The 27,259-nt window shown below is 45.2% G+C and overlaps 1 protein-coding gene across 1 annotated transcript; it reads right to left on the reverse strand.

The window, feature by feature from the left end:
* Positions 1–1,451: 1,451 nt before the first annotated feature.
* On the reverse strand, positions 1,452–25,622 carry KNL1 (kinetochore scaffold 1). The gene is made up of 26 exons (XM_086472079.1): positions 25,588–25,622; positions 25,122–25,161; positions 24,179–24,238; positions 22,568–22,629; positions 22,055–22,104; positions 21,553–21,592; positions 20,399–20,436; positions 20,001–20,053; positions 16,650–18,539; positions 13,290–15,833; positions 12,394–12,538; positions 11,517–11,584; positions 11,292–11,390; positions 9,901–10,016; positions 9,034–9,124; positions 7,423–7,539; positions 6,719–6,806; positions 5,974–6,042; positions 5,525–5,564; positions 5,309–5,410; positions 4,721–4,821; positions 4,360–4,428; positions 4,118–4,227; positions 3,467–3,585; positions 2,684–2,806; positions 1,452–2,572 (listed from the first exon to the last, which is right to left on the reverse strand). Exons 1-26 carry the CDS (start codon positions 25,620–25,622, stop codon positions 2,467–2,469), a joined length of 6,375 nt encoding a protein of 2,124 aa, XP_086328205.1. The 3' UTR covers positions 1,452–2,466.
* Between the last annotated feature and the right edge of the window lie 1,637 nt (positions 25,623–27,259).

Here is a 27,259-nt window from a genome sequence, read left to right on the forward strand (position 1 = left end):
TCGGGGGGAGCAGCGAGGCGGGGGGAGCGCTGGGAGAAGGACGTTGCACAGGGCGCTCATCAGTCAGCAGCAGCGGCTGCATTGTTTCCCCTGCCTTTCCATAAAAATCAACCAGCTACAGAACAAGCCCAGCTGAGCAGCGAAAGCTCTTCCCATGGATAAAAGAATCTGTTAAAATACCAAAAGCACTTTATACATCGCGGTTTCACTGACAGTCAGCAGAGGAGTGGAGCCCAGGGGCACCTCCCTGCCTGTAGGAAAAGCTTCTCCCAGCCTTTCCACCCTGGTCACCCTTGGAAGCAAAACGCTGGGCAAGATGGACTTGTGCGTGGCAAGTGAGGGTAACACGAGATAGGAAAACCAGCATTTCACCAGTGCCTCCCCGTCCTTCAGCTGACCAAGGACTCCCTCCTGCCCCAGCTTGGTTTATTAGCGCCAAGCCTGAGGAGAAAACGTAGCACTGTCACCACAGGGAGCTATTCTGACCTCAGACAAAGCATCGTCACCCCGGTAGCTGCGGGCCAGGCGTGTGAGAAAAGTCTTTATGCTTTTCAGTAAAATGTTTATTAAACCCATTTTAGTGTGGGCAAGCTCTCGGGAGTGTCACACAAAGGTAAAGGATGTGAGGTTTAAAAGAGGTGAATTAACACGAGATAAATGGGAAAACTAAAGGTACATTAAATATGTAGTGAGGGCATTCCCATCAAAATCTGGCTTGCAAAATAATAGTTTTTGATAGTGTGTTATCTCTGTGAAGATCCTAACAGTAATACACCCAGCCCTACAGATGACAGACGTTATGATCTTTAAGTCCTAACGCCCTGAGAGGAGTTTGAATGCGAGTGTCAGGTACAAACACAAGTTAAATACAGAACTGGAACTGCTTAATTGCTGCCTACTCCCCTTTCCCTACTGCAAGCGCGCGGCTTTGTTTTGCTTCATTCCACCGGCTGCTTTGAGTCACCATCCAGAGCAATACAATAAACTCAACCAAAAACCTCACTTCAGTCCTCACAGTTATCAGGTTCTTTAGCTTGTGAATACGCTGAAAATAACTAACCCAGATCCCCGAGAAAGGCGGCGCTGGGTCATGCTCCTGCCGCGCGGCTGCAGCACCCTCTGCTGGGTAACGACGCGGACCTGATGCCCATAGGAAAGTTAGAAGTAATTCCAGGTGTCATACCCAAGTCATCTACAACTTCGGCACTATCTTCCTAATTCAAAAAAAAAAAAAAAAAGACACCAATTCTGCACAAGCCAGGCCATCGAAAGCTGACACCAGGAAATGCAAGGGAAAACCTAAGACAAGTTCCTATTGCAAAAGGAATCCCTCCCCAATAGCCAACAAAGTCATTTTTCAGTAGTAGCAGGCAAAGTTTCAGTCACAAGTTTAACCAGAGCAGCCAATAATCGCAGCTTCACGAGGGAGGAGCAATAATTCAAATGTTTAATGAACTTCCACTTTCCAAATAGAAGGAAAATTTGTAAAAAACCAGAAAAATATACAGACAGCTAAACACGAAATATTTTTAAACTTGACGTATTTTACAGAGATACAAAAATCTGCATCTGCCTACAGACCGGACAGCCGAGAGCCGGCAGGCACTGCTGCACCATCAGCTGCCAGGGTCAGAGGAGCTCCAGCAGCTCAGCCCCCACGATACACAACACGCACCGGCCGAGGGGGAAACGGCTCCGGCTCCTCCCTACAGCTCTACCTGCAACCGCAGACCACGACCCAGAGCCAGGAGACAGCCGGGACCGGACAGGGACACGGAACATCAGAACAGACCTCTGGCTGGAGAGCGTCACACCGATGGCACCTGCTGGCTTTGAGGCTGTGGCACCAGAGTCCGTGGTCAAGCACAGGGACCTTTAGTCTTCCCGGCAAAAGTATTTTCTGACTTTGGCCACCTGGTTCGTTATGACAGGGTAATTGGTTAATCAGAAGCAGGACTGTGGTGCCTGTGTTTTGGGAGGGGATCCAGGAAACTGGGAGAGATCAAATGTGACCTGGTATGTTAAAGTGGTACACAGCAAGGAAGGGATGATAGCGGAAGTGAACCCCAGGCATGTTAATTTGGAAATCACTCGTCATCATTTTGTACGATGCCCTGTCAATAACCCAGAACAAACCCAACGTGCTATGTCGGAATAATATCCATGCTAGGAAGGACTACACAAGGAGGCCAAGACCACCAGTGACTGAACGAAGAGAAAAGGCAGACTGGATTTATAAAAGACCTAAGAAATTCTTCCTCCTCCTCTTTTAGAGACCTCTCCTTTTATAACACTTGCGGCCTACACCGAGCAGCCTGGGTATCAACCAGTTCTCAGACCAGAGTACTGAAGAGCTGAGCAGCCAACAGCACTCCCATCCTGGTGACAGACAGCTCGAATTCTTACAAGCCTAAGATCAAAGAACATCCAGTCTGACTCTTCAGCCTCGCATGCGGATCTAGTGAATCATCTGGGATCCTGGAGCAAATTTTGATGAATCAAGCTGACTATTCTCCGCAGATAGTGGTGACCAGTCGGTACGTTGGAGAGAACAGCAGAAATCTCCTCCTCCCTGGGAAAGATAAAATTATCACGCGTGCTTGAGAGGATACGGAGCGTTTCATTCCCCGTCCCTAGCTTTGACGTTCAAGTCATACGGAGTGGTTCTTTCTGTTCAACTCACCCAATATTCCCAATGTATTTTTGGACAGTAGAAGGCAGTGAAGCAGATGGGTAGTCGGCAGATAGAGACAGGGTCAACTCAAACTTTGCAAAAGCTACGGACGAGGAGAACAAAAGCTTCACTCTGTACGCGAAACAAACACAAAGATCCACACAAATTATTCAAATGCGCTGCTACCGCCTTTGAATCGGGTTCCAAAAGTGAGAACTAATGTTGGCATCGATGCAACAAGCTCAGTAACTTCTAAAGAGCTCCAGCAAAGAGCAACAGTGACTTCACAAACAAGTTTAAAAGAACCTTCCCTTGTTTTGGTGACTTAACATATTGTCTTGTTCCACTGGGACAAGCCACAAAGTCAGGAAGTAGTATGAGGAAACGCAAACTAAAGAAAACCTTTAAGTGCATTTGTCCTTCAACAACCGATTCTGCTCGGCTGAAGTGAAGATCAAAAGAAACAAAGCACTAAGCTACAGGTGAACTCTTGGCTTTGTTTCCTTTGCATTGCTACACTCTGGCCTAAAGCTTTAAGTCAAACAGGAAAATGGCAAGGAAGGAGAGGTTATGGGATAGTAAAGAAGCAGCTGAATCCAAGAACAGCTTAATTCCCATGCATTTGAATATTATAGTGCAATTGTATCAAAATAAATTAGATTGTTGCTAAAAACAGTGGCATAAAATCTCAGTTTCAAGAAAATCAAATTGAAAGTATTTCAGCATTTTGTTTCTGATTATCTAGAAACACTCGCTGAAGGACTGGTGTAAACTCCACCTGAAGTTACTCACCTTGTGTCACTGATATTGGTCTTCAGCAGATTAAATTTTCCACCCCATCTCTCCAGAAACTCAATCTCCTCTCCCAAGATCTTGCAGTGACTCACCACCAGAGAGACGTCATGAAGAACCTAAGCGGGCAATCAGAAAAGCAAACATGTTGGTACTCAGGCTAGAAAGTACACACACACACACAAAAGTGGTGTAACTCCCATCTCAGTTTGGACGTGAAAATGAAATTGCACCAGCACAACCACAGATACACATTCTTTGCCCGAAGTTTCTCCCCTCAGCTTTGTCAACAGGGGCACACAGACATGCAGGAGCACCAAGTTCGGCCTGGCAACGGAAACCATTACTCCTCTAGGCAGCAGGATGGCATTCAGCAAAATTCTTCAACTTCTACTGGCAGAAAACCCAGGATTTTAAGAAATCACTCCGACATCAATGCAGCAAACAAGGAAGCAAGCACCGCTTTTAGGACTCTTGCCTCCAGGGACAGGTACTTCCCCTCGCACCTCAGAATACTCACGAAGCAGATTTTGATTTGCATTGATGAAGCATTCCTTAAGTTGTTTTTGTTCTCAGTATCAGCCCTATTCTCTGTGACAGGAAAGATGTAATGTTTTTCCAGAATCTTGCAGGCTTTCCCTGGAACATTACCTGGGGTAAGTAGTGCAGGGTGGGACACTTTTCCTGCCAGCATCCCTGACTTTCAATAAACTGGAAGATGAGTCTTAGGACCAAACATGAGGACGGCGGAGCTTCTTCATCTGTGACACAGAAGAAAAACAGGTCGCCAGAAACCTTTTAAGAGCCATTAGAGAGAAACCACGCCTTTACAGATGTCTTCCCAAGGACAGATTATCAGGGCAGCTACTTTCAAGCTACTCAAAAAATCTTACCATCCAGGAGAGATTCGAAGTTCAGGCTAACGATCTTCCTGGAAGGATCTTCACCAAATTCGTCACCATCTGAGAAGGAAAGACGGAAACCCAAACAGTAGTTATTTCCACACTTAGTTCTGCAGCTACAGCTTCCAGCTTCGTCAGGAACAGCCGTTCATTCCATACTCTTCTGAATTTTCCTAGGAAGCACTGATAAACACACCCAAAGCCACCCCTCTCAGCTTACACACTCCTGCTGTAGTATGTTTTCTATTTCCTTTTAGCAGATCTTCACAAATATAAAAAGTTTAGTTTCCATTATGGAACTACTTAACCTCTCAAATCCATCGAACGGAAACCTACCGGTTTTGGGACTTACCTATTGGGGGTCCAAACACAACGGTGAGTTCAATAGAATCGTGAAGAAAGGTAAAGACTGCCTGCTCTTGACTCCATTCAGTAATCTCCCACTCAGTGAAGCTAAAAAGAGGGGAAAAAACCACTGTCTCCCTAAGTTTCAACCAACCAGCCAACACAATGATCCTAAGGACAAAGATGGCAGCATGCGGTGCCCCTGCAGCTACTACCACACAACACACCAACGGAGTTTTCACTGTCCCACAGAACGTCAAGGATCCGTTGGGAACGCAAGCCTACCACTGTTCCCGCTGGGAACGCAAGCCTACCACTGTTCATTTCACACAAACGCTCATTTTGGAACTGGAGGAGTGCTGGATACAGAAAGACCGAACGTGGAGTATCACTGCAAAGCTGTTAAGAGAAACTCAGCGCATCGCACATGGAAGTCCACTGGGGCGTCATTGCTTATCCGAGGCTCCCAGGAGATGGGCACCCAAAGACTTCCCAAATCAAACAGCAAGGAAAACCAAACCCAAAACCTTTTGTATGCGAATGTGAGGCCCCAGAACTAGCTGATAAAAAGAAAACCTGGAGGTCTTTTCCTTACTCGTATTTCTCCACAAGCTCCTGCCAGCATTTTGTTTCTTCCTCTAGCTGGTTTATCTCGGCGAGCATTTGCTCATTCTGAGTCTCCAGATCTGACAGTTCCCTGCACAGATCAACCAACCACATGAGACGCAGCACACTGGTTAAAAACCCACCAACCCCCACAACCTGACCGCGCGCATCATTTACAGTCTTTAGGTGCGCTTTGACATCTTACCTTTGAAGTTCCTCTTCTTGGGCTTTGATGCTTTCCAGCTCTAAGAGAAAGGGAAGAAAGCCATGAGAGAAAGGAGCGCAAAGCAAGCCCTAACGCGCTCTGCAGTCGCTGTTCTTAGCAGTATGAAAGATCTTAACTTGACGGCTGTTACTCCTACCTGGACAGATATGTGGTCAACAAAGGTTAGTAATTACCGAACAATTAAAGTGCTGGATGGGACGGCCAGCACACACACTTCAAGTCACTGTACCAAGTCCTGAACTCCATTCCTCCAGGGGAAAACCAGTCCTTTTCGTACTTTAACATCCATACAATTAGCTGTATCCAAGGCGGAAAAGAAAGCCGTAGTGTTTGCATCCGTACCAGAAAGCAGGTGTCAGGGCGGGGGCTGAGCATCACCCTCTCCAGAATATAAACCACAAAAAGTGCCATTGGGCTGGTGCCATTACCTTCCTTTAGGTGTTTCCCTCCTGCCACTTCATCACTGCCGTCTCCTTCCCGTTCTTCCCAGTCAGCATCTGTGGGAAAGGAGTATCAGCTCTGCAGAACTCCCACATTCAGGACTTGCATTCCATTTTAGTTGTCTGTGGGTTCTATACACCTCGGCAGTTCAAAGCTAACTAAGAAATAAGTACAAAAAGCAGGAAGGGTATCCACCAAAAGCCTCAAAAAGTAACAGATAACAAAGAAAATGCCTTTTACTGCATTGTTTCAAAGCTGCTACCGGGCAATTTGATGTCTGTGTAAGGCAATGCCAAGCCCTGCCGGCAGCTCGTGTGAACGCCGCTGGGCAAGTTCTAGACCGTCCAGCTACGGTGCTGAGCACGGTGCAGTCCTGGAGCACGAAGGTTAGTCCTGCCCGCCTGGAGGGTCGGGGCAGGTTTTGCAGCCATTCTGAAGCTGACTGTTACCGCTCGCAGACTCAGCCAGCTTGGTTACACCCTCACAGGCTACTACAACGCTGTATTTCGGCGCAGATATGCTCCTAGTCTTCATATGCTGTGTAAGTGACTCCCAGAAGACAAGTGTGCAGACGCAAATGAAGGCATTTAGGCCTAACAAACACTTGTAACAAAGGAACTGTAAAACTCTAAGCAACCACCAAACACAGAGTCTTGGACTGACCCTTTAAACAGCAGCTCTGCAGAAAACCAGAGAAACCAGCGTATCGGTCACCGGTTTGGAAACACATACCTACTCCCAGAGCGAGAAGACAGCTCTCTGCCTCCTTCAGCACTTCATCCACCTTCTCTATTCTTGACTGCAGCTTTCCATGCTGCTCCTGAGGTGGGAAAATTGCACTCAGGTCAATGGCATTTTTTAAAAAGCTGCACTGTCTTCTGGGACCCCCGCGAGGATCTCGGCTTACTGAGGAGCTGATACCACCTCTTGTTAGAACGAAGGGGCAGCCTGACAAGCACTGGGGCAGCAGCCATGCCTAAGAGAGAACTGGATCCTTCTCAGTGCGTCTCCCTAAGGACTTTTCTTAGGAAAGGATGAGGTAAGACATGGAAAGGAACAAACTCCCAGCGCTCTGAACACGCACGAGTTCCCCACACCGTGACAAGGCACTGCGGCTGCACGTCCTCGCTAGCTCCCAACAGCGGCGTCACTGCAGCAGGAATCGCTCATCTCTGAGGGCATTTCCCGGTTTCACTTCGTCACTTTAACTGCCAAACCCCTTAGGCAGAAGGTTCCTAGAGGGTAACTGCAAGGAAGTCACTGTCCCCGTGCGCTTTGTCTTGCCTACGAGTCAGAGGGAAGGGCACTGGCTACGAAGGACCCCTGCAAGGGGCCGCACACCTCCGTGCAGTAAGTGGGCTCCTACGCTCGACAGCCGAAATCCGGCAGAAGTTCCTTTTTTAAAGCTAAACCTCTGCAGCCTTGTGGCACGTTACCTGCGCACTCTGCAGCAACTTGCTGTACAGTGTCACCTTCTCATTGTGAGCCAAGATTTTACTCTCCTTGGTGAAACAGGATTTCATTTTGTTCAATTCTGCTCCAAAGCTCTTCAGCTGCAAGGAATGGAAAATACAGAAGACAAAGCGAATGGGAGTGCACGACAACAGATTGTTCAATCGACCCTTTCGACTCTTTCTCCCTTCTCTGCTCCTCCTGATGGCCCATTTCTCCAGCAGCAGTATTACATGACACGTGCAAATTAAATCAAAGTTAAGACTGGAAAGTCCCTGTTAATTCAAGTACAGTCGCCCACTAAAGTAATCAATTTTCTTTGCAGAGATCCAACAAGATCTTTTCTCAAATAGGGAGCCACACAAATAGCGAGAGATGCTTTTCCCAGAAAGCAGAGCACCTTCATTAAGTCATCAGACATCTCTCATCCCCGTTGTTGGAGACAGATATTCAGAACTCTTGCCCCATTATGGTTGGGGGGGGGTAACGAATGCTCACGGAGGTCCAGGCAGAACCCAAACCACACGAAGTAAACTTAAAACACTTTTTAACAGAACATAGCTACAGATCACGTGGTTCAATGTTCTCTCCGGCAGCTGTCAATCCAGAAGCTGCAGAGGAACGTACAAAGCTTTTTTCTCCAATGTTTGCCATCTGCCTATTTCCACAAGGTGCTACCGTTCTAACTGCAGTGTGTAGAGATTTGCTGAATAAGCCTCCAAAGCTTTACTCTTAGCTAAGGGTTCTAGGTGCCTTCATTGCTCATAAGGACCATTCTTCCTGAATCTAGTACATAACCTCGCCTCAGCGACGCCCGACATCAATCTAATGATCAGCTGTAAAGAATACTGTCTTTTATCAATTTTGACTCTCTATTGTCGTTCAATAGATCTTTATTCTTGGCATGAGAACCACAGAATACAGAATCTCTTGATCCACCTTCTCAGTTCTGGCTGGGATACTTTTATAACGCTCCTGGGTTTTACATGCACGTGTCTCTGGTGTGGTTTGTGGCTGTGCCCATTGTCACTCTCCTTTAAATACTCTCTGGCCTCGTCTTTTCTTTCGGCACGTGACAGCACCGCTGCACTCCAAACCCTGCACACAGTGTTGGTTTTGTGTAGTGACACACATTTTCTGTTCGTTATCCGTCTCGCAACGTCACGTGCCTTTCCGAACGAATTAAACATCTAAGTTCATGGACAATTCTGCTCCACCGGTGAAGCAACAGTCTCTGCAGTACGAGCAGTTCATGTCTTCCTTCCAAAACTGCAGTGTTTGCCGAGGCCCCTCTCAAGTTTCTCTTCTCTTTTCTGCCCTCAGCTAACTTGAATTGTCAACTTGAATTATCGAGTTTTCCCGTTTATAGCAAGACATTCCCCGCAGTACATTTTAAAGGGCGCATACCCTTGCATTCTTCTGACACCCCGGAAGCCCTCATAGCAGTTTTCCATCCAGAAAACATTCTGCCTTGTATCACTTACCTGCCTACTGTTATTCTGTGACCTTTCTGGTTCCCTTTTTATTTGCATACATAAATTAACCTTACTTCTTCATTACGTAAGAAACAACATTCTCTCTTCATGCAGCATTACCTCGTCATCAGAGCAGGTTCTCATTACTTCCCACAAAGTCTTATTCACATTCACCAGGAGCTGATCCAGGACATTTACATACGGTTTTAACCTGAAACGTGGGGGGGGAAAAAAAAAAAAATTAAAAGAAAGTCGTGTTGCAACTGCACTGAGCATGCTGGAATTTATACAAGTCATTCCCCTTTTCTAGTAAAAACATGGAGATACTTTCATTTACGTGGGTCTTACATCTTGGAGAGACCCTCTAAGCCCTGATTCAATGCGGGCCATGTTTGTTAAACTCTTGCACCCAGTAAAAGGTTCACATCCCACAGGCGTTCCGTGAGGTGGGGAGTTAGAGAGCCAACGAAATAGGAAGTGGGGTAATGAGGCTGGGAAAAATCTTGCTACTGATTTTGTATTTTATCATAACACTTGATTTTGCCCATAACTTGGAAGAGGCAGAACGAATCGGAGCAGAAGTGTCCTTCAGGTAAGAAAACAAATCCCGATAACCGCATTTCAATCGAATAAACACTGGGAAATCGGAACAAACAACAGGTTGCAGCCTGTTACGAGGCTGCTTTCTATGTTTGATCACTTTTAATACAATTTTAAAAGTTTTACTCAACTCTTCTGACGTGCAACTGAAACACTCTGTTAGTAAAAGAGAAGTTACTTGAGGAAAACCAATTCATCACCTCCATAACCACCCCTCCTCCCCAGGAGTTAGCCTTCTACCACCTAAACTGTAACAGACTGGCTACCAGCATAAGGTAGGTTAATTACCATTTTTTATTGTCCCCATATGTAATGTGTGAACTTTCTTCAGGCCACTCCACATGCAACCAGAGCCAAAAAAATAAAACTACTAATAAAAACACTTACTCCTCTATCTTCTGAGCAAGGGCCTGGCAATCTTCTTCATAAACATGCACTTTGGGGCGATAAACATACTGGCTGTAAAGGAGGTCTTCTGGAGTAGGTGGTGTGCTGACCGCACACTGGGGAAAAACAGAGGGAAGATTGTGAAGGAAAAAGATGCATCTTTTTCAGAAACAGTAACTTCCAATCAGTTCATGTACAGAAACCAGCAAAAGGCCCAGAAGCTTTATTTTTAAGGAACAGAAGTTAAAAAAAAAACCACCCAAAAACTAATGGAGGCAGCCTGACATTCTTCAACAGCTGTTTCATCCTGGACTTGTCCTATTTCATCCTGAGACAAGTTGATCACATAACCTTAGATAGTTCATTCCACTGTTATATCCCTCGTTTCCTCACTTTGGAGACAGGCCTCATCACTAGAGCTCCAAAAAAGAAGAAGAAATTAAAAGAGGTCAGCCTCCTCTTGGATGAAAGCTTGAAAAACGTGTGTGCGTTACCCAGGTAACACGTGTGCTCTGCACTAAACTCAGCTCAGCTTGATGAAGAATCCAAGTTCCCAGTTTTCACCAAGTCTTAGGCACATCAAACAGACACGACGGGGGTATTTCAGCACATAAATCTGACACTGAAAATCATCGACATTGATTCCATCCCATCAGAGAAAGCTTTCAGGGGCTTTTGAGGGGGTGGGGGTGGTGCAGCGTGGTGGGGGTGGTTGTGTTTTACCAGAGATCGGTCACTAGTGAATGGTACCAGTTTTGTAAGCCTGGTGAGCGTTTAGAGACAGCTCAGTATGAATAAATTTGCAAGCTGAAAGTGTGAAATAAACTGTAACTAAGAGAGTACAGCATTTTAAATAAAACCAGAAGAGTTTCAAAAGTCATAAAGGAAGCAATTTAATCCATACAAATTATATGAATTTAGTTGTGATTCTTTTTAATCAGTTTCCATTCTTTTGCTCTAACAGTTTTAAAGGACTTTAAACTGGACACTTTTTCCTTGCGCCTGCCAAGCTGACCCGCGGACCAGTTAATTCTAATTCTTACTTTCAAACTTATCCTTAAAACAAGTTAAAAACAAAAGAATTACCATATTTATCCAATAACAGATAATCCCGAATATATGGTGTCTCATGAAGAGATTGAAATTTATTCCGTTTTTCAGTACTGAGAGGAAAAAAGCATCAGACTTCCCAGAGGTGAACAAGCAAAGAGACAGAGGAAGCATGCAGTGTCTAACACACTTGTCAGGGTGGAACTGACTCCTGGTTTAACTCATGTAAAGGCCTTTAATACAGGCTGGTTAGTTGATAAAAATTAGTAAAACCAAAAAAAAGACAAAGGAATATAATTTAAGGTCAGTTATATTACGCATATCAGCAGACAGATACTCACACTGGCTGGAATATGGCTGTGCCGGGGCTTCTGAATCGGAACATGGACTTGAAGAAGTGTAAAAAACTCCCCAACCGTGATAACGCCATTCTGAAATTTCTGTAAAGGTTAGGAAAACCGTACAGATAAGGAAGTACATTTTTCAAGCAAGAACACTTACTTGCATATACACACACAAGTATTTTTCCTGTTAGGACAAGAAGTTGGCACCTTTCAGCTACTTACCTCCCACAAGTTATCTTCACAAATGCTATCTGTGAGAAGCCGAGACTCCATCTGACTGCTCCGCTGAACTAGCCAAGGGAAGAAAAGATATTGCTGGGGTTAACACTACCCTTACAGAAACATGAACCCAAGCTCGTCAGGTCTAGACAAAAAGCAACCTTAATGCCGAGTTTGACCCTTAGGTGTGTCTGCAGTGCTGAGTGAGGTAACTGAGGAAACAACTGCATGGGCCAAATAAGGAGGACGAGATTCAGGATCTAATGTAAACTCAAATCGGTGTCGGAGCGGTAACGACACACCCGCGTTCCCTTTCCCAGGGGAGGAAAGCTGCGCGTCACGTACGAAAAAGCTGAGAAAGCGACTCTGAGCAGTTGAGACGAAGCTTCCAAGGTAAAAACACGGCATTCATGTTCTGAGCCAACAGGGCTAGTTTCTCCCTCAAAGGACAGAGCCCAGCGTCTCCTGGAGGAGGCACATGCTTTCACGGCTGCAGGCGGCCAGAACTGGAATTGGTTTTGTGAACAGAGGCAAGATCTCACTCATCAGACGGCTTTGTCAGCTGAAAATCATCTTTGGGCCTGCAGTTTGAGTTGGGGCTTTGCTCAGTGCTCAGGTCACCCAACTGCCTCGCCAGCCCAACTTGCCCTGGAAAACAAAGCTGGACTTCAATTTGGCTCCTTCTTCCCAGCCCAGTTTTCCTTGAACGGCCTGGACTCAGCCAGAACGTAAAAGCACGTTGGCTGGCTGGGTGGGGAGCTGGGCCACAGGCATTCAAGACCTTTCCTGAACGAACTCTATAGTCCGGGTGGGGCTCTGCCTCGATGAAGAGTAGAGGACACAAGTGTCTAAGACCGTCACACCACCACACCAGTCTTACTTGTTAGTTCTGTGTCAGCCTTGACAGAATCCAGAGAGCCGCTGGTGCTGGCAGGAGCACAGTCAGGGCTTTTAGCCGACAGATTTGGAGGATCTTCACCTTCATGAACTTCTGCTTGGCTTTGAGACACAGTGCCAAAAGTAACCTAATTATTAGCAAGTTTAAAAAAAAAACATTAAAAGAGTTACATGAAACAATGTAAGTTGAGCAGTAGTTTATTTTAGCTGTTTCTTGACATTCAGAATAGTTTCATTTTTAGTATCATTTTATATCTAAGCAGCATGACAAACCAGCGTGTGGCTAGTAAAGCCACTTCCTATGATGACAGAGAAAGTAAAGCTACAAAATCATTCATTTCTCCGTCATCACAGCTCACTCTTCCAGCTTTTGGAACGAGAAAGCTTCTACTGACAATTACAAACTTATTTTAAAGGTCAGATGAATGTTCCGTATTTTCACAGATTTTCTAGATCCAGCTGTGAACTGTGCTACCTATACAAAAGCCAATTGAAACTAAACAGCCCTGTTTGGATTTTAAATCATTGCTTTAGGCCTTTCGCTGTCACTGTACCTACGCAACAACTAGAAAACCGTTTAGCTCAGAGGACCAAGAGTGTTTAGTCGAGGAAGGATTAAAAGGATACTATGGAGAGAATGATTTCAGACTGGCATATCCCTTACTCTGTCTGCTTTGCTTGGTTCAGGGAAGCGGCACCCATCAACCCGATTCTTCTCTTTTGGCAAAATAAGGCAAAACACAGGGGACAACGCAGCAAAACAACAGCAAACAGGCGGTCAAGAGAAACAGGAAAACCTACCAGTAGATCTGCTTACACCCCCAAATGGAAACAAAAGCCCATTTGTGTTCACTGTATCCTTCTAATGATTAGGCTCACCTGCAAGTCCTGAGAAGCCTCACCCTCCAAAGTTTCATCCTTCTTGACCTTCTTTGGGCTTTGAAGATCCTCCTCCTCTTGTTCCAAAGCTCTTTTCGTGTTGGAAGTTTTTGTCTCTTCAGATTGATTCTTTTCATGGTGGGAGGTTTGTTTTTTTCTCCTCTCATTGCAAGCACTTTCCATGAGTTCAGAGCTGACAGATTCATTGGAATCCATTTCTTCCAGGCAGACAGGAAGAAATTCTTCTGCTATGAACTGAGAAGGGCTGAAGTTCTGCCTACTACCCTTGTTGCTCCCTGGGGTTTCACCAGTGTTTACGCTTACTCCTGGAACTGCGGCTTCTCCTTTGTCTGAAGATTTTGCATTTCTGTCTTGCATGCTAGACACAGAAGGATTTCTTCTGCTCGGTAATTTAGGCTGGAAGATACCTAGAGGGACATTTATTCCCTGGTATTTATCCTTAAGTGCCATGCCAGAGTTTGCATCTATGAGAGCAGCTCCAGCTTCAAGACATGTGTTCTCCTGCTCTGTGGTATAAAATAAATTATTTGGGTTGTTTCCAGTGTTTTTTCCTAACCTCAAGGTATCCTCTGGCTGAGCTGATGGTTTGGGCAACTGGTCAGAAGAAACAGTTTCCGAAACAGAGGGAACTGCAGATTTCCTTCTAATATTTTTCAGTTTTGAACAAACACTTAAAATACCGGATAATTCAGGTGCAAGAGTGGGATCTATTTGATCTCTTGGACTGTCACTGACCAAAATTTGCGTAGTTTGTTCAGAGTTTATTTGAAGGTCTTTTGGAGGTGTCTCCCCACCAGCTGACAGCCCCTCATTTTCCTTTGATTCCTTGTTAGAAACTGGAACAAGGCTTGCTCCAGCCAAGCCGAAATCTGTGGCTAAATCTTCACGTCTAGATGAATCACCTTTCAATACTTGGTTTCTCCGAGTACTACGTGCCTCTGGAGAACCTTTCAAAGAATCCGACTGCTGCACGGGAAGCGAAACGCTGGATACCAACTCGCCACTTTCTTCACTGCAATCCATGGGCCTGTTACACGGGAGCCTGGAAGATAGAGTCTTTGACTTCAGGTTTTCTGGTGGTACGAGATCCTGCGTGCTGCTTACAGGGACCGAATTATCCGTGGGAAGGTCAAGATCCCGCAGTGCCCACACATCCACAGTCTTTTCTGGAAGCGAGGCAGAACAAACAGAATCTGGTGGTGTGCCAACGGGGCCTATGAAGGCTCCTTTCTCTCCAGGAAATGCTGAGGCTGATGAAGCAGAAGAGGGAATGCTGGGCTTACCCTTGGATTTTGCACAGTATTCCCCATCCAGGTCTTTCATGCGGGAGGAATCTATTTCACCTCTGCAAGAAGACAACAGGGCACCATGCAAGTCTGGTCGCAGAGTGCTTTTATGTGACACTTCTTGGTTCTCAAATCCGTTAGCGTTGTTATTAACAGCAATAGTATGGGATGCGGTTATTTCCATATCGTCTTGGCTGTGGGCAAACACAATGGTTTTATCAGCAGGAACTGCAGAAATGGCTGGAACGGACTCTCTGTCCTGTACAGCACCCTCGCCCCTTAGTACGGCTGAGTGAGTTTTGGTGATCTCCATATCCTCGGCCAAAGTGAAAACGACAGTTCTGCTACCTGAAACAGCCTCCCATCCAGCCTGCTCGGCCAGGTTTAATTCGTCCTCACAAAAGACTCTTTCAAGACTTTCATCAGAGTGCAACTTGGTCATTTCCATGTCAGCCTGGTAACTCGTAAACATAATTGTGGAAGATAAAGGAACGGACCGATGGGGTTGCCTGCCTCGCAGCGAATTCTCTTCCAAAGCTCCCTGACGGGTTTCAGTGATTTCCATGTCATCCACAGCAAACACAGTAGCTTCGCTATTCGGAAGCGCTTGCTGACCAGCCTCCTCATCCACGATCGGTTTATAATCACGCACAACTTTCACGGCTATTTTATCAGCAGAGCAAGCCTCGGTCATGTCCGTGTCCGCCCGGCCACTCGTGCCCATAACACTTTTAATAGGATGAGCCGATGAGAGAGAATGAAGCCCTCCCTCATCTTGCGAGATAATTTCATGCCCTATTGCAGCCGTATGGCTCTCTGTGATCTCCATGTCGTTATTCTCATCATTCGGTGAAAACAAAAGAGTCTTTTCCCCTGTTGTTCCCATCAAGCTTTTCCTTCCAGCCCTTTTAGCTGTGTTAAGCACCCTTTGAGATGCAGCCTTTGCCATAGACTTATCAATTGCAACAGTATCGAGTCTACTTATTTCCATGTCATCATTGTAGGAAAACACACACGTTTTATCTCCAGAAATTAAGGATACGTCATCATTTGAACTTTCATGCTGCAAAATCATTTTGTTGTCTGACAAAACTGTATGACTTCTGGTGATGTCCATATCGTCATCCTCCGAAAATACGGTGGTTTTCTCACCTGCAAAAGGCAAATGTTTTAAACCACTCATGGTTAGCATTTTCTTGCCAGATACCAAGGAGTACCCACCGCACGCGGGCTGCTCCTGACTATCGATTGTCACCATGGCTCCTTTTGTTAAGAACATTGTTTTATTGCCGCCTTGAACAAGGTATCCAGGTACTGCTTTTCCTTCTGATAAAGCCACGCTGATGGTGTTACCAGGAATCACTGCCCCGCAGTTTCCAGTCAAGTCCATGTTTTCACCAGAGGGAAACACAACAGACTTTTCTAAAGACAAAGGCAATTGGGAACTTCCCTTACGCAGTTCAGACGTGTTGGCCAGTAATGGCTCTTCAGCACCCCCCAAGTGCAGGCCACCAACAGAGCGAGGCTTTTGAAAACCCTCTTCTGAAGAAACTGTTCTACCAACTGAAAAATCTCTCTCAGAATCTACTCGAGTCGGCAATACTTTGTTTACTGCCGTCAGCGCACGGGTTTTGTCTTGCCTGTCTGAGTTTTGGCAATCTGCATTTATTCCAAGTAGCTTGCTTCCTTTCATTCCAGAGGGAGCAGGCTCAGTACTGGAATGAAAGGAACTGCTTGGAGCCAAAGGAGTAACAGTTGGCTTATTCACCTTCATTTTCAGATCCCCACGTTCTGTGGCTGCGGTCTGACTTGCGATACCTACAGCAGAACTACCAGAGGACTGGAAGGGCTGGCTTTGCAGCTGCTCGGACAGCACGTTATTTCGATTATGATTATTCTCATATTCCTGCACTGTATTGACAGGAGCAACATCCACAGCAGCAGGATGAGGTTTGGTTATGTCAGTGTTTCGATCAGCTGAAAACTTGCTTGTTTTGTCATTTGCGCAGGGAACTGCAGCGTTTAGAGGGGTTTTTGGCAAAGGTCGAGGTACATCATCTTTCTGACTTTGCGAAGCCACGAACGCGCAGGTGCTGGTGCCAGCGTTCTCAGGGACTTCTCGCTTTTGCTCTTGTAATGGACACGAGCCCTGTGCAGAGGAACTTGGACCGCTTGCCTGAAATTTTGGTTTTCCACACTTCTTATCAACCATTATCACCTCAGGATCTTTAGCATTCATCTCTACAGCCTGGCTGCTTTTAATATTCCCATCGACACTGCTCATCTCAAAATTTTCCTTGTCCACATCTAAAGAACTTGCACCTCCACTGACATTTTTGTCCTGGCTCTTTCTTGGAATTATTTTACAGTGCATTGGTTTTGCTCCTGCATTTATCCCATTGCTTTGATCATCAATGACAACAGCATGGCATTTAGTTATTTCCATTTCTTCCTGTTCATTTAAATGGAGAGATGTAGATCTGTTATCAAGAAAAGGAGGTTTGCAGGTGACAGAGGTGAACGCTCCAGCAGGAGATTCATTTTCAACATTCTTTCCATCATCCTTGACAACACAGGTTTTAGTCAATTCCATATCTTCTCCCGAGAATATTACTGTCTTCTCACCCGGCAGAGAAACGAGGTGAGAGTTCGCTAGTCTGTGCTGAAGTCCGCTCGTAGAAACACCAGCAGGCCCTGACTCTGCACAGGAATCAAAAGCAACATTTGCTGAGGCAGCCCCGTGATCTTGGGTCACTTTCTCAGTCCGTTCATCTGAGCCCGAAGACAGTCCAAGTGCACTGTTTTTATACGACACAGAAGCTGGATTATCTGAAGATGTTAGACTCCTTGTAATGTCCCTGTCCCCATGTGCTGGACGCCTGTTTTCTGCTAGCCAAGAGCGCGTATTAACTGGCTGTTCAAAAGCTTTACGATGCGAGCTGTCCCTTTCTTTGGTGCTGTCGTTATAGGTTACATCTGTATAACTCCCAGTAATTTCCATGTCAGCGTGTTTAGCAAAAACAACAGTTTTATCACCTCGGAAGACAGTCTCAGAAGAAACAGACCCTGGGATGGCAGACACTGTTCTGGCCTCTTGTTTAACAGTTCGCAACACTGCAGGATCTTGTCTGCCTTCAGCATTTACTACTTTTTTGTCTGGACAAAGTTGAGGGTCATGCTGAATAATTAAGTGCTGATTAGATGCTCCCTTTAATATCGAATTATCCAACTCTGTGGATGGGAAATCCTTTTGGAAGTTTAGATTTTGATTCCCGACACTGGAGAAGGGAAAAGACACTTTTGCAGTGTGACTAGTGGTCATATCCATTCCGTCATCTACGAATGCCTCTGTAACGTCCGCACACACCAGCTGCTCTGGTGGAGCTTCACAAGTACCAGAAAACACAGCTCTCACCTCAGAAGCCTGGCATTTTGTCATTTCCATTCCACCATCCTGCCCTCTAAAGACCTGTGTTGCATTGCAGGTGTCCGGTGGTTCATGGGAATATACAAACTCCACCAACGATTGTGCCACGTCTTCCGAGACTGGCGAAGGGACAAAAAGAACATTCTCTTTCTCAGGTCCCTCAATAGGATCGCATGCCTTTTCGTTTGACTTCAAGCTCATCAAAAATTCACTGAAATTTATTTTTTTTACAGCAGTAGCATCTTCCTTCTGTTCAAAAGACGGGCACGAATGGTCTGTAGGGTCAGAGAAAAATTGGAATTCTTTGCTTGTTTGTGCCTTTCCATTGTTTGAGTTTAACTGAGCCAGAAACCACGTGATGTCTATTTTCTCCGTTTTGTCAGCCTCATTGCTTTCCAGGTCCCGTGTAATCACTGCAGTGTGACTAGCTGTCACATCCATTTCATTTTCATCTGAAAAGATGAGGGTGGTGTCATGTCTATTTGTCCTCTGAGTGGCGTTGTCCGCATCATGCCACTAAAAAACAAAATAAAGGGACGAAATTACAGCCATGACACTTAAAACAAACAATACAACGGTTCATTCTGTTTAAAACAAAAATCAACTAATGCAGTCCTAAGGTTATAGCTGTATCTTTACATCTTTTCTTTTTGGAAAAAAACCCACTACTGATTTCAGTCCTCCTCGATAAGCAGTAATGGATTCCAGGAAAGGTTGACGACTTCCTTAAAGCATATAATGGCTTTTTTTGAAATAATGTGTCTCGGTTTTACTGTTGGGCAAAGAGTTCATACCTAGACACAGCTACCGAGTCTCATGGATCAGTATTTTCTATATCTCTCCATGTGGTTCCCACCCGCGGCCTCAACTGCAGGTCAGAACCTCGCCCAGCTTATCGGGTGCGCGCCCCAAAGCAGCAGCACCAAGCCGGGCGATTTAAAAGACTTTGCCACCACTGACGGGGGCCATTTTAGTCTCTTTATCAAACAGGATTTACAGTTTTAAAGCTCTAGGGAAAAAGTGGCCAGTAACAAGATACAATACTATATTTTACCAAATACAATGGATATATTAGTTAAGAACAGCTTCACATTTACTTCAAATTACATATGCTATTTTCTAAATGCAAGAAATAAAATATACTGGAATATACACAGCCATATACATCCCCCAAACCACGGGCAGGCAGTTTCGGTCTGACCTTTATAGCCTCACACTACGCATCTCCTCATCCGCACTAGATTTTAACCAGGTTTTTTTGGGGTTGGGTTGGGTTTTTAACATCCATTAACCAGAGCTAAGGTATGTTTTCAAGCCATATCTTTACACTCAACATAAGTCAGGAGCCACTGCAGTAAGGGAGGCTGTTTCGACCATTGCTTTGTTTAACAACACAGCGTCATAATGTCGTCGCTGAAGTGTAGCACAGTCCAGGATCTCTGTGCAGTTGTGCCTGTGAAGGTCTTGGCTAAGAATTGTGTGTGTTGGTACCTGATCGAACTGAAGAGATGGAGTTACCTTTCCGTGCCAATCACTGCAATTTGTCTAAAGCTTTTTTTAACAGCAGGAACAGAGAGTACCTTTGTGCATATCCGTTCTACCCACAGGAGAAAACAATAACCAGCAGAGTAACACAAGAAAAAAAAAAACCCATAACCAGACCCATCTGAAACACAAGCTCCTTTGCAGATTCTCAGATAAGAATTGACAAGAACGGAGGAACTAACTCAGGAACGGGAACATCAGCAAGCAATTTTAGAAGCCAGAGTTATCAATACTGCAGTATAACACCTAACAGATTGGGAAAATACTTCAAAATACAGAAGATTAGCTTTCAGAAGAATTTTAGGTGAATACAAGGATTTCTTTTTTAGGCAGTTGAGTTACAGTGTTCCTCTTTACTACACAAATTATTGGAAATATTATTTTGGACACCAATCTTTTCAGCACCAAAAAAAAATAAAAGCCTTTCCATACCTCAGTCTGCTGCACCAATGCCTGGATAGGGCCGTGAAGCAAAGTGTTCATCCCTGTCGGAAGAAAAGGAAATACTCCTTTTGTTGCACTACTGTCCTCTTTTACCGACTGAGCTGAAGATCTACGCGCTGCTTTTACAAAGATCACTGAGGAAGTAAGTACAATTAAACCCAAATATATCCTGAAAAATATTGTCATAGTACTGCCGTCACCACGTGGAAGGGCCACCCACACTCCTACGTCACAAGGCTTGTAAACAGCCTCCTGGGACAAAGCCCGCTCGTGCAACAGTCGTCTCGGTCGGGGAGATTATTCTAGGCAAGTTGAAGTTATTCAAATGGAATCAGTAGTTTTGAATAGAGAGAGTTGTTTGTTATTAAATCTATTTCCAAACTCACCAGTGATCTCACACGGAACAGCTTCAGGTTCTTCACCCCTACAAAAGGCGGGTGAGGCAAACAGTTTGTTAAAAGATTTCAAACCAGAAGCTACAGCAATATACTGAAAAGGCAGAGAATTCTGCTGCAAGCTCACACGGGGCTGGGCAGCAGATACCAGATGCTACTTCTATGTCTTCAATATATTCTAATTTGAGTTGCAGTCTTACTTTCCCGTGAGATTCTCTTATCTTAGCACGCCACAAGCCATTGCTCAACATACAGGCGGCATTTTAATTCCTCAGTGACAAGTAAAAAAAGAGAAAAGATTCTTTGTTTTTAACTCAGACCTTCCACTTTTCGTTATTCCTGTCTCTTTGCAAAGCTGAAGCTGTGTCCCTAAAGCCTGAAATAATTTCTCTGTGAAACAAAAAGCCAGATACAACGTCAGCCTGGGGGGTTTTCTGTCTAACTTGTAATGCCTTCTGCTCCCCACGGCTCTGTTGCTTGCTCTTTCAAGACCCAGGAGCCTCAGCCACAGCACCGATTTTTGTATCAGCGTGTGCACACACACACAGAGAGGTGGTTCTGTGTTGGGCCGAAACCTTCACGAGCACGAGGCCAGCTACGGCTGTACATAAGCTGTTGCCTTGCTGTGTATTTTAAGTGTAAGAAATTCCCCTTTACCCACCCAAAGCGTCTAAATCTGTTATTTTACTTACTGGGTCAGTTTAATTTTAAAAATCCCATCATTGTGTTTTATCTAGACAAGAACTATGAGGCCAGACTAACACTTTACCTACTTCCTAGGGAACAAAGTTATGCTAATAAATATCAAAGACTATGTCTATCAGATATGGAAACTGGTAGGTCTTCCTCAGCAAACATTCCCAAGCACTCAGCTTTGGAAGGAAGCAGTTTAAAGCCGTAACTGTTCAATTTTTCAGAAACCACTCTCTTTTGGTGAGTGACCAACACACCACACAGCTATAGCCTTTTTTTTTTTCTGTTGTTGTAGCCCTTCTTTCTCCAAAAGCACTGAGCAATTTTATATCTAATAAATATGTATGCTGCATTTCTTTGAGGAGTAATATTCTGATGGCTGCATGTCATGTGAAGAAACGGGTTTGCAGGACAGAGCTCTACAGTCATGGGAATGTTTCTTTCAAACTTACTGAGTAAGGAGGAGATCATTCCTCGCATCTGTTGCGCACTCTAAAAATAGAAGGAAATTAGACATTACAATGAGAGAAGTGCAATCAAACCATCCAGAGACAAGAGGAAACAGCACAGAAAAGGATGTTCTGAAGTTCTCACTCTTGTTGTGCCTTCTGACTGTGGTGAAAACCCAAGCAAAGTACTTGAAAAGGCATTCGCTTTTCAGATTCCTCCTAGGTAATCTCTGGCAGTGAATATGACGTTCTGCTCAGCCTTCTTTTGATCTAAATCCCCACAGCAGGTCTTGTTCTAGGTGCATTTGGTCCAAGAACATAATTCCTTTTCTGAGCTACAAGGGCCACAATACCAGTAGCTGATGGGTTTTCAGCCAGTCCCTGATAAACAGCTGACCACTTCGTTCTGTACCTGTGACTGACGGGCCTGACTTCTTACATTCGGGCTAAAACCTTGCTGCTAACAGCCTGCGACTCCTATCGGGAGAAGAGAAAGGAGTTTTACCTGTACTTTCTGCCGTGTTACTCTTAAGATCTTGCTGAAAGACTCTGCAGCTTAGAAAGAAACAAACAGAACAACCCAGTTTTTGCAAAACACAAGACCATCTGTTTCAAAGCAAAGGAAAAAAATTAAGTAAAAAAAAAAAAATCAGCACTAATTTCAACATGGTATGTTCTGAAATGAGCCAACAAAAGCCAGAAGCTTACTGAACCCAACCATAGTTTCCATCAGGAAGATATCATTATACTTAAGGTGAAGATCACTAAAAAATGTAACGGGAAACAAAAATTCCTAATTATATTACATTCACTGAGCTGTTTTTGTTTTCTAGCTGGGAAGAGAAAATGAATGACAGCTCTCAGGGTTCAAAATCAACCCAAGAGAACCACGGGCCCCGTTTGCTGTTGGCGTACACTCGTGACCGTTCAGCGAAGGCAACTTGAGGGGAGAGCAGCCTGTCCCCCGGGGCCTGCTGAAATAAAGGATGCGGATCTGCAGCCTCCGGATCAAACTTACCTGATGGTGTTGGCAAAGCTGACACGGCGCGAGATTTTTCTGTGTTTTTTGATATTGATATCCTGACAATAAAGAACACGACACACTGATGTACAGAGAACTGTTCTTACCCCATGAGCCACAACGTGCACAGCGTGACACCAACCCAACCCAACCCCCTGCCCCAAAACCCAGCAATCTATGAGCCAAACAAGTACAACAGATACTACCAACATCCTGAAACCACTTTACAGTTCTCCAGCCTCTCCCGACATAAAGACACCCATCTCATAAGGAGCAGGGTCTAAAGATCCCTCTGCGAGCACGGCCTGGTTTCACACACAGGCAGCAGAACACCGGTGATGAGGATTTCTGCCTGGCACACAGGGAAAATACAGGCAGTTGCTCAGCAACACAGCCGCAGGACTTTTTTTTTTCTTTAGTTTTCCATTACAAGAACTGGGAGAAAAATAGTAACAACGGTTTGTCTTTGTGGGAGAAAGGGAAGGATTCCTGAAAGAATCAAAGTCGCCGTTTTCCGATCAAAATGTTTAAATGGTGTCGCTGCCGACGTGAGCACCCTGCCGCAGCACCACGAGGGCTGTAGCAGTGCACTATGGCCCACGCTGGAAGGCTGACGGACCCTGCAATAAGCCTCCCCAGGGAAGTGGCTCAGCCTCAGGACAGTGGAACACTGGCCGCTCCAGAAGGCACGAGCACTGACATAGCAGGCGCTACCCGTTATATACACGTCACTATCACAGCCTGTAAAATACTGAGGGGTTTTTTAAGAAAAATCACGTCAGCAGCACAAGCAGTTGTGAACGCTGTCACGGCGCTGCATGTCACGGCAGTCTCGTGTCACTCGTGAGCAGCCCCGTCCATCACTGCCACCAGGCACTGGTGTTCAGAACGAAGAGGGGGAGCCGCTCCTCACACTCAGCCCAGGCTGGGAACAGACGGGTTGTGCAGGAACGTTTCCGGCTCATCGTTCCTCTTCTAAAGGAATTATTAGAGGCTTTTGCACTGAAAGCCCCCTGGGCTAAAAATGAGTTTTCAAGTTGTGTGGCCAGCAACAGACAAATCACACGAACAGATGACACCACAAGCGCATTAGTCCATAGAGCACGGCCCAGGCAGAAATGGCATTTAAGAAGAAACCCAAACTGAACAAGCCTGTAATTACAATTCCTAAGAAAAAACAGACACTACAAACATGAAACCTACTCTATATGCATTTCTGGAAGAAAATGTTTATTTTCATTTTATTCTTTAAATAAATTGGCAGGCTGGGTGTTTTTCAGAAGCAAAACCATCTTACTGACCGTACCAGTTTGTACACTGGTGGGTCACACTTCAAGTCAAACGGACTAGAGCAGGAGCAAGTTACATCTATTAATCTCTGTTTATTCCTGTTTTCTTGGCAGAAGAAATATTCTGATGTAAAAGAGAACTAAAAGAAAAACTCAATGGATTTCTTACACTCAGTACTCCAAACATTAGGCTCCTAAGCAGTCATTACAAGAGTTTTTACACCCACACTACTCCAGCGACACAGTTTAATCAATGGCAAGTTGAGGAGCAAACTGAAGATGTTAAGAGCATCAGCAAGAAAGGATTTCATAGACCTACCTGTGTCAATTCATTCCCACTTCCCAGATCATCGAGAGCATTTCGTGGAGCCTTTAAAATCTAAAAGAAAATGTAATAGTGAGAAGACCAGCTACGGCTACAAGAACTGATTACTTGGCTGGAAAGTTTATAGGAGCCACCAGTGCCCTGGTCAATCATATCACTCCAACAGGCTCTTTCTTTGCTTTTGGAACGCTCTTCTTCAACTGTGAAGAGGAAACAAGCTCCTCCTCAGAGCATCCTGTTCTTTCCTTCACCCACTGTAAGAGTCGGTCCGAAAACAGCATTGTCTCAGCCTTGTCATCAGGAATATGGACTCCAAAAGTTCGGCCGACACCTTGACATGAGTCTGCAGCGGCCTGCCTGAGAAGCAGCTGCTGACCCTGAATGCCAGGCTCGTGAGGTCCTCGTGCCCCGGACAGAGCAAGGACGAGAGCTGAGCGACTTGTTCATCTGGCAGGACACAGCAGCAGGGTGGAGATGCTGCTGTCTGCTGCTCCCTTCTAGAAACCTGGTGGGGAGGGAACAGCCGAAGGAGGGAGCCTTGCGGAGGCAAGAGGGCTCTGTTTTGCCGCAGGAGTGCCGTGCCGTTCTCCGGTGCCAGGGACGAGCCCGAGAACCGTTATCAAGCAAGGATCCCGGCCATCGGTAGGACCGGCGGGACGCTGCCTGGACCCGGGACCATCGGGACGCCTTGGACCCGCGGTGGCAGCCAAGGATCTGTCCTCTTGTCACTTTATTTCCCCTTTCCTTTCCCCCTCTTTCCCCATCGCACGCCGCTTCACGGGCAAACAATAAAGTTTCCCTGTTTGATTGTAGCGAACCCCTTTGGTGAGGTCGCCTTAATTTTGCACTTTGAGATCACAGCTGTCACGAGACCACCGAGCGGACCGTGACACTCACTCACAGAGTTTTCTTTTGAGAAATGCCTTAAGTTACTCACCGAGGACAGACGCTTCCCTCTGAAGTGCTCTGTACTATCACTGGAGGGGAAAAAATGGGAAACGGATATTAGGGCAGAAACTTGAACCAACTGTTCAAGTACTTCTTGAACAGTACTGCCACTTTTTTAAGGTTAATAAATTGATTTCTCCATTATTTTTACAAGTGTGAAATTAAATAAACAAGCTTGCTTGGAGTAGATCATTCACTCCAGCACTAGTCCCCCAAAATGAGCTTTGGAAACTTCAGCAGATTGTCTCTGAGCCCCACGGCCCGTTAGTCTCCAGACAATCCACTGCTATGAAATTTCCTCAGGGCTTTCCTACCCACAATCACAGAAACTCCCTGTTGTTCTTCACAATGGAAAGCATGTTTCAGTCAAGAGAGGCTGCAGAGATTAAGAAAAGCTTTGCCTCTAAATGATAATATTTATACCACAAGAAAATTCTTAGAATGTTTCAACTTACATTTCCATGTTAGGGTCTGCATAAATGTTGTCCATTTCTGAAGACATGCTTTTCCTGTGAAACACAAAACAGAAATCCAAAAATATTAATGAACCTCAGCAAGAGAACTGCACACAACCACAACTAGATACTAGACTTAGATGCTATGATGTTTGTCTCCATCTTTCTCTAGTCACAGAAATGCACTGAAGTGCAGTAGGCCTCTCGAGTCCCCGTTTTCCTGTTAGGTATCATGCTATAAAACAACTGTGCCAACAGTCTAAGTCTCCCTGGTTAGGCATCCCTTCATTTAAGGTTAAGGTTCTGGTAATTGTTGCCGACAAATGCGATCAAATCTTACACAACACAAAGTTTGCTAGTTTGCTCTGACACACGAGATGATTTTTCAATCACTATTCCCCCCTCCACCCCACAAATATCTGATGTCAAGGCAGATAACTCCCACTAGTGCAGAAAATGACACTTATCAAAAGTTGCACAAGGGGATAAAATTAATTAACCCACACTGCCAGGATGCCAGTGCTAACACAGACTTAACATTTCTGGTGAACAAAGTCCAGGGCTTTGAATGTCAGGTTAATATTCCTCACAACTTCAGTCTCCCCTGGACCTGACAGAGACCACCAAAAGAAGGTACCGCAGAACCAATGCCATCATAAGATCAATACACACAATTTTCTGTGCTATTTCCTAGATTCCAGTGATGACCTTTATCTATGTGCATCCCTCCATCAACAACCACGCCAGGTACGCTTACAGCAGAGCTATAAGCAGTCTGAGAGCATTTATCACCTTTATTCTCCCCTTGCTAAACCTCAGCAAGCCACGTGGTAAGAGAAACCTTTGCCTAAGCAAGTATTGAGTGGTTTGTAAAACTGACAATTAAGTTTTCCAGTTAGAAACAGAGAGATCTGCACAGAACTGCTCAGCTTTTGCATTTCACAGAAGCAGGCTCTCAGGTCTGCAGGGACCTCTGGAGACCCCGGAGCCCACCCCCTGCTCAAAGCTACAGCAGCTTGCTCAGGACGTTGCCCACCCCAGGCCTGAGTATCTGCAAGGGGAAACCCCACAGCCTCTCTGGACAACCTGTTCCATCTTCACGGCTTCTGTTTCCCCCCTTACGTTTAACTGGAATTTCTTGTCCTTCAGTTTGCGCCCACTGACCCTTCTTCCTTCACTTGATATGACTGAGAAGAGCCTGGCTCCATCTTAATTAAACCCTCCACCAGGAACTCGTACACAGTGATCATTTCCCTCCGATAAACGACACCCACTGCTCTCCCCTGGGCCACCAAGCGAGTTAACTCATTGCTGGCAATGTAAACCACAAACCGACTCTTAACTTTCCAAGCTAAAACTGAGCCTTATGTGGGAAAAGGAAAGCTCTAGATTTAGCAAAATGCTAAATCACATTAAATGCTATTCCATGTTGTCGGGATACTGCTCACAGGGCAGAGCAGAGTTTGAATTACGGTAGAATAGCGGTTTGCTCAAAGGCAGTGTTCAAGCAGGGCAGGAAAGCACGATGAGGAAACTTAACCAACAGATTTTTTTTCCCAGTAAATTTCTGTTTGCTTAAAGAGAAAAAAAGCACTATTTTGAAGACACCATTACACGTCAAGGTATAACAAGTAAGAGCCAGAAAAGTTTCCCAGAATGACATTGTATTTGT

This window comes from Leptosomus discolor, chromosome 12, assembly GCF_034619465.1.
Source record: "Leptosomus discolor isolate bLepDis1 chromosome 12, bLepDis1.hap2, whole genome shotgun sequence".
NCBI classification, from domain to species: domain Eukaryota; kingdom Metazoa; phylum Chordata; class Aves; order Leptosomiformes; family Leptosomidae; genus Leptosomus; species Leptosomus discolor.

What these genes read in the sequence shown, in the direction of transcription:
- KNL1 (XM_086472079.1), bottom strand. Translation starts at nt 25,622, where the DNA reads ATGGACAACATTTATGCAGACCCTAACATGGAAAT. An exon ending in AGCTTTGCCAACACCATCAG is followed by an intron (nt 22,105 to 22,567) that starts GTAAGTTTGATC and finishes TTTCTTTCTAAG; the next exon opens with CTGCAGAGTCTTTCAGCAAG. An exon ending in AGTTGCTGCAGAGTGCGCAG is followed by an intron (nt 6,807 to 7,422) that starts GTAACGTGCCAC and finishes TTCCCACCTCAG; the next exon opens with GAGCAGCATGGAAAGCTGCA.